Below are 7,293 nucleotides of genomic sequence, written 5' to 3'. Positions count from 1 at the left end.
CTTTATACCCCTTGGGTCACATACACTCTTCCTTATCTTTAAAGATGCCAATTGTGTTAGATCGTCTCGTGACGCTAGTTCTCACAGGGAGTTTCAAGGGCTTAATTCACTCCTGTGAGGTGGAGATAATTTAGACATTCTTTTCTTACGGGCGGGAGATTCCTCTCCTGGGACAATGTGTAGGCATATCAATCACCGGTACTAGCCAAGGGCAGCCTGAGGCCCTGGTCGTCTGCTAGCCTGTTTGTCTTTTGTTGTCTGGCTTCGGTCTGTTCAGGGTCATGATGAGGCAGTCCGTCTATGCTCTGATTAGCACATCTGTGCTCTCAGGCATTCCAAGACTGGGCTGTGTCCTTTTGCTCCTTTGTGCTCTGAAGCACCTAAGGGGGCAAGATGGAGCAGAGCAGGGGGATTCTGTCTGGCTACACAACCTTACTTCCATGTGCAAATATACAGTTCTAAACTCACATACATATGAAACTAGAAGAGTTCTCCTCAGGTATAAATGAGCTATGGTTTGTGTGACATAAGCTTTTCTGCAGGATTTTGCAGCTGTTTCAATAATAGTTTTCATGTTATTTGGAAGAAATTTATGCCAATGCCAAGAGCCAATAGAGACCTTTGCATCGTTGAGATTTCACGTAATCTGTCAAAACAGGGGTTAAGTGGGATTTATGCAATACATTCAATTTGTGCTGGTTCCTTGCACTGGGATACATTTTTCTTTTTGTATAAAAGAGAGAGAAACAGGCCACATTTTTAAGTTAGAAAAATACATCTGTGCATAGACATTTGCTTGCACCTAATAGTCTCCAAACACACAGCTTCTGAGCCACATTCTGTACCTTACAGATAATTTAGGCAATCCCAGATATGTATGGATACAATTTTATTTTCTAATTTTGCAAATCCAGATTAATATATTGCAAAAAATATATTCAGGAGTGGGTTTCTGTGTGTATTAATAGTTCTTCTGTCTTTTACATGCTACCAAGCAGTGGGTGCACAAGATTCTCTGCAGATTATTTGTTAGCATTTTAAAATATTTGCCCTGACCATTGTGTCAAGCTGAAGCAGCTCCCTGAGAAGGGCTAATGTAGCCACACTTATCACGTGGTTGGAGGTGTCCTGTAAGAAAGAGGAAACTGGACTCATATGGTGAAGTGGAAGAGAAGAGATTTTTATTCCTAGGTGTTGAAGGCCAGGGACAAAACACTGGGGGACTGAGATACCATTATCCAGTGGAGTTGGGTTTTTTTTGTAGTATTTATGGACTTTGTATAAATGATAAATGAGACCCTGAGATGATGGTTTTAAAGGATTTGAGTGCAATGTTTGCTTCTCTGCCATGGCTGCTGAAATGTCCCATCACAGAGTTGCCAGGTGTCGAGTTTTTGACCTAATAATTAAACATTGGCTGTTGCAGGACTGACAGTCTCCCTACCTAGTCTGGGCACCTTCCAGGAAGCAGTGGTATATCCTTCAGCTCCTAGGTGAAAGACTGGCCACAGTGAATCTATGCACTGCACTGGTTCCACAGCTCCTGCTGGCTGGGAACTGCTGCCAATGGGAGCGGCAGGGATAGCACATGGCGCTGCCTGGCTGCCCCTATACCCCATGTCACCACTTGAGAGGAACCACCCAAGGTGAGCAGCACCCAGAGCCCATTCCTCACTCCTTCACTCAACCCTGAGCCTCCTCCCACCCAAACTCCTTCCCAGATGCTGCACCTTGAACCCCATCCTGAGGTCCTTCTTGCAACCAAACTCCCTCCTAGAACCTGCACGTGCTTGCACCTTGTCCGATTGCCTCCTGTGTGCAAGTGGAATGAATATTCATGAAAAATAATTTAAACTTCCCGGATTCACACTAAGAACCGGATTGCAGGAGTCAGTCCCGCCGACTGGTGGAGGCCAAAGAGGGCAGGGGCCCAGAACTCCAGCTGCTGCTGAAGTAGCTGTGCTGGAGGCCACAGCTCCGGACCCCGTCGAAGCGCTGCACCAGCAATGCTCCGCCGCTCTACGTGACTGTGACAGGAGGCAGCACCATGGTCCACGCGGTGCCAACGGCTAGCGGCGCTAAGCCCCGCCCCTGCAAGCCCTGGCCCCGCCCCTTCCAGGGAGTCCGGAGCCAGGTGCAATCCCACCTCGCTCCGGGCCCATAGTGACTGTCGAACGCCGGGCAAGGCAGACCCGCCCCGCGGAGATGGCCGGGAACATCTCCAGCCACGCGGCGGGGCTCAGCGAAGGGTTTGCACTGCGGGGTGGGCGGGACGGACGGACTCCAACTCACACGGGAGCTGCCCCCCCCAATCAGTGGTTCGGAATTGTTCTCTCCGCTCTTGTCTCCGAGGCCCCTGCATCCTCCCCCAGTACCGCACAGCGGGGCCCCAGGACCTGCCGCTCCCTGGCTGCCGCGGCGGGAAGGGGACGGGGCAGAGGCCAGAGCGGGGCTTGGGGCAGGGAGGTGCCCGCCGTCCCCCTTGGCGCTGCGCCCAGGCACTTGGACGGCCAGGGAGGGAACGCTGCGAGTGCGCTGGGCGGGCCGTGCGCAGGTGGCCCCCCCCGACCTCAGGCGGCCTGTGGCTGCCGGCTAGGGGCGGGGCCGCGCGGGGAGGGCGGAGCGCCGAGGGGTGGGGCGCGGCGCGGCGCGGCGCGGCGGCAGTGCTGCAGAGCACTCACGTGTGGTCAGGGACGGGCCGGGGGCGGTGACTGGAAGTGCCTCGTGCCTCTCCCGGTCTCTGAGTGGGGGCGTGCTGCAGTCCCACCGTTCGTGGGCGGGGTGTGTTCGAGATGTGCTCCGGGGCCTGTGGGACCTGCACCCCCCCAGTACAAACCCAGGCTGCTGGTCTGTGGGCAGAGCCTTAGTGGCCCTGTCTACACTATCCAAAAACTTCGAAATTGCCATGCAAATGGCCATTTTGAAGTTTACTAATGAAGCGCTGAAATACATATTCAGCACCTCATTAGCATGCGGGTGGCTGCAGCGCTTCAAAATTGACGCGGCTCGCCACCACTTGGCTCGTCCAGACAGGGTTCCTTTTCGAAAGGACCCCGCCTACTTCGAAGTCCCCTTATTCCTATGAGCAGATGGGAATAAGGGGACTTCGAAGTAGGCGGGGTCCTTTTGAAAAGGAGCCCTGTCTGGACGAGCCACGTGGTGGCGAGCCGCATCAATTTCGAAGTATCGCGGCTGCCCACATGCTAATGAGGTGCTGAATATGTATTTCAGCGCTTCATTAGTAAACTTCAAAATGGCCATTTGCATGGCAATTTCGAAGTTTTTGGATAGTGTAGACATGGCCAGTCTCTCCTGGGCAGCTGCCCAAGTGCTCAGTTCATGGGGAACACTGGTCCTGAGTGCAGGTGCTTAGGCACAGAGCCCCTGCACCCGCAGGATGAGGTGGGGCGCCTGCCCTAGCCCTGTGCTGTTGGGCCCCAAGGTGGCCATCCCAACTGTGCTATGGATGGGAGAGACTGGGGACAAGGACTGGGCACAGTGGAGGCAGCTGGGGTCACCCCTCCTTGCCCCATTTGCCACAGTTGGCAGGAGCTGGGCAGTCTGCTCCACCTTGTGCTCCCTGCCTGGCCCACTGTGCCCCACTTCTCCTCAGTGGTGGGAAGTGGAGTGCCTCGCTGTCAGGGCACTCCACTTCCACTGTGCAGGCCGGGAGGACAATGAAGAGTGGAGCAGACTACCCAGCTCCCACCGCCCGGGGGGGTGGGGGGTGAGTGGGAGGAGGTGGTGATCCCCTGAGGAAGCATTGCTCTGGGGAGGTGGATAGGGCTGAGGAAGAGGTGTGGGATGGCAGTGGCTAGGCTCCAAAGGATGGGCTCTTGAGAAACAGTTAAACAGAGGGCAGGTTAGTGCGGTGATTATCTCAGGTGATTAGGGCCTTATGTAAGTGGCCTTTCAGAGTTTTCTGTATTATATGATGAACACTTGCCTTGTTCTCTCGGGATTGGCAAAACAATAGTGTCTACTGAGATGCATTTGTCAGGGCATTAAACCATTTTAGGAAAATCCCAGAATCTGAGAATGGGATTTGAATGGAGTGTAATAGCCCACTTATTGACTAAAATACCTTTACAATTGTAAGTGGGGAGAAACAGTCAAAATATTTTAAAATGCAAAATCAATGTTGCATTTGTCAGGATTGTTTTCCAAATGTTGTACATCATAACTGCATCAGGATCTTTTCTACTCAGTTGTTTGTTATGAAATCAACCTTGATGTTTCTCAGAAATACAGTGTGACAGCTATTTATGAGGTGGTTAAACTTATCTGAAGCAATTTTAACAACTCAGAGGAATGGGAAATGGATCCTTCACTCCAGCCAGTCAGCAGCTCAGTAAGTCACTGAGTCCCCTGTTCCATCTGTTACCATCTAAAGTCATGCAGTATAACCCATGCTATGGAGCTTCTGGCCACAGAAGGTTTTCATGAAGAAGGGTTGGTTTGCACCAGTAAACCTTGCATTATGGCAGCAGTGGGCAATCTAGGCTAGTGAGTGGGCCACTTCATTGCAGTGTACTGCAACCTGTTGTAACCAAGGTGCTCTCCCAAGATAAGATAGTTTTGCTAATTGCGCTTGTGAACCTAGAATTTGTGGGGTGTGCTTATTTAACTGAAGCAGCACTTTGATTGGACACAGAGGGAGCACATGGCTCTCACAGTCAATGTTGTGTGCATTTAGCAAATACCTCACTTAAGCCTGCCCTGGGGAGGGAGGGGGACAAAAGGGAAGTTGCTCCTTGGCCCAGTATTTCAAAGGTTCCAGAGCTCTGAAAGCAGCAGCAGCAGCAGCAGCTCTGAGTCCTTTTGAACTTCTGCAGCAGTGCTGCTCCATGTGCATGCAGCTGTGATGGGGGTGGGGTGGCGGCGGCGGTGGCAGCAGCAGCACTGTGATTGATCTGGATAGCCAGAGCTATTCCATCCATAGGATGAGGTGGGCGGCCACCCCAGGCCCTGTGATTTTGGGGGCCCTGCAGCAGCTGCCCCACTTATCCTAGGGATGGGAGTGGGGGAGGATTACCTGGGGCAGAGGGTGGGGATAGGTGGCAGCAGCAGCAGCCTCAGGGGATTGCCTTCCCCACTCCTCAGCATTCACCATGTGGTGCTCCACTGCAATGTTCTGGCCCTCCGAGCCCCACTTCTTTTGTGGGTGGCTGGGAGGCTCCCAGCCACCTAGAGAGAAGTGGGACTCAGTGGGCTGGGAGTCTACAGTGCAGCACCATGTGGTGAGTGCAGGGTGGGAGGTGGGGCAATAGGGAGGCTGGGTAGAGACAAGACAGCCATGAGGGCCATGTGTCCTAGGCCCTGACCCTCTGGGCCATGAATCTGCCCTCCACCCCCACCTTGCCACACATAGAATGCTGATGGGCTGCATGTGCCCCTTGGGCTGCAGGCTGCCCTCCACTGAATGATGGTGTTGGAGGGGGGAATACATCGTAAGCCAGCACAACACAAAGTGTGGCCATGGGTGGCCAGGGCAAGTAGCCTCCCCACAGTGCTTCCTCCCAGAAATGGGTTGAAACCCAGTGGAGTCTGAACTAGCCTAGTGAGTGAGCCACATGACTGACCCTCCTTCCTCTCAATGGGCAGCAAGATTTTTGTAACCAAGATGGTCTCCCAAGATAGGGTTAGTTTGATAACTGCTTGTGTACCTAGAATTTGCAGGGTGTGCTGATTGAACTGGAGCAGTATTTGATTGGATGAGAGGGAGTGCCTGACTCTCACAATGTTGTGTGCAGTCACTACACACCTCCCTTAATGTGCTCTTGCTTGACGTGCATGTTACTTTTGTAATACCAATAGGAAAAAACTACATGGACAGAAACCGGCGGAATCTGGCAACCCTGTATATAGGCAACAGTAAACTAAGCATCTTGTGGGCCACACGTGGGACTCCAATAGAACACACGTGGCCCTCTGGCCGCAGATTCTCACGACAGGTGTAGTACACACCATGACCCGGGGTAGTGCAAACATTGCCAACCTCCCTCAGACTGAATTCTCTGTCTGAGAGGCACGGGTGTCCAGATGCACCATAAATTTTGTTACGTGCACTGGGGCACGTGCGGCTGCACATCACCATCACAAACACATTCTGCCAGCTGCGGGCACTATGCTAATCAGCTGGTGGTATTTGAATCTCTCCCAGGTGGCCATCAAAGCACTCACTGGTGTCAGCTTGTTCAGGGCGTTAACGATTTTCACTTTGCTGCCCCAGCAGGATTCAGACAATCTCGAGGAGTGAAATTCACCAGCTCCTTCCTTTGTTACATATAGGCCCAACCCAAGTGCAACAGAAGCACCTTGGCTGTGCTGTGTAGCAAGGGGCTCGGAAGAGACAGGACTGCGCACAAAAGGCTCTGCATCTTTCCATGTGCCATGGGACCGAGAACTTGACTATTATTATATAGTACTCCAAGGTTTGAGTCAGGGATACAGTCCCTCTACTGCACATGTAGCTAAATTAGTATAGCCTCTTCAAATAAGGGAAGGGGTTTAAAATGTTACAGGATAGCTACATCCACAGGAGGGATTATACAGAGTTAACTACTTCAGCAGAGATAACTGTTTCAGCAGGAATACAAGTCCCTAAGGCTAGAGACACATTACCATGGAAGATTGACCCTGAGAATTTCTTACACGTTTGGCCTCTGAACCCGTAAAGAGCATGACCTTGGCACTTCAGTGCATAAATTACATCCGTAGCAGTCATGGTCTTCTGCTTCACATGCTCAGTGTAAGTAACAGCATCTCGGATCACATTCCCAAGAAAGACCTTCCACACACCCCATGTGTCCTCAAAAATGAGACCAGAAATGCGCTTGATGCCTCCACGATGGGCCAAATGGCAAATAGTGGGTTTTGTGATACCCTGAATATTATCCCGCAACATCTTCCTATGGTGCTTAGCATCTCCTTTTCCAAGACCCTTACCTCCCTTGCCCTGGCCAGTCATGATCACTGGAGTTTCTGGGGTTTCATTTTGCACATGCACAAAATGATGCTTTCTGGGGTCAAAGTCGACCCTAGAACTCCCCAGGAGCAGCAAGGAATAAGGAAGGTCAATGTGAGAAACACTTCTGTAAACCTTCCTCCAGGTAGACAGACTTCAAAGTTGGCCCCCCGATAAGTCGATTTTAGCTACTCAAATGGCATAGCTAAAATTACATATCAGCAGTTGACTTCTATGTCTAGTGTAGACATAACCTAACTGAAATAGTTGAATTGGAACAAAAAGGTACATAGGCCAGACCTAAACATTATGTCTCCCTCATCAAT

General features: G+C 51.6%; 1 protein-coding gene across 1 annotated transcript; it reads right to left on the bottom strand.

Moving 5' to 3' along the window:
* Positions 1–6,547: 6,547 nt before the first annotated feature.
* Positions 6,548–6,970, bottom strand: LOC142019861 (histone H4-like). Its single transcript, XM_075007199.1, has one exon. It carries the CDS (start codon positions 6,968–6,970, stop codon positions 6,548–6,550), a length of 423 nt encoding a protein of 140 aa, XP_074863300.1.
* Positions 6,971–7,293: the final 323 nt, after the last annotated feature.

The sequence above is a fragment of the Carettochelys insculpta genome, chromosome 12 (assembly GCF_033958435.1).
Source record: "Carettochelys insculpta isolate YL-2023 chromosome 12, ASM3395843v1, whole genome shotgun sequence".
Taxonomy (NCBI): Eukaryota; Metazoa; Chordata; order Testudines; family Carettochelyidae; genus Carettochelys; species Carettochelys insculpta.
The sequence above is the reverse complement of the archived record's forward strand: the minus strand, read 5'-3'. Positions and strand labels throughout refer to the sequence as shown.

What these genes read in the sequence shown, in the direction of transcription:
- LOC142019861 (XM_075007199.1), bottom strand. Translation starts at nt 6,970, where the DNA reads ATGACTGGCCAGGGCAAGGGAGGTAAGGGTCTTGGAAAAGGAGATGCT.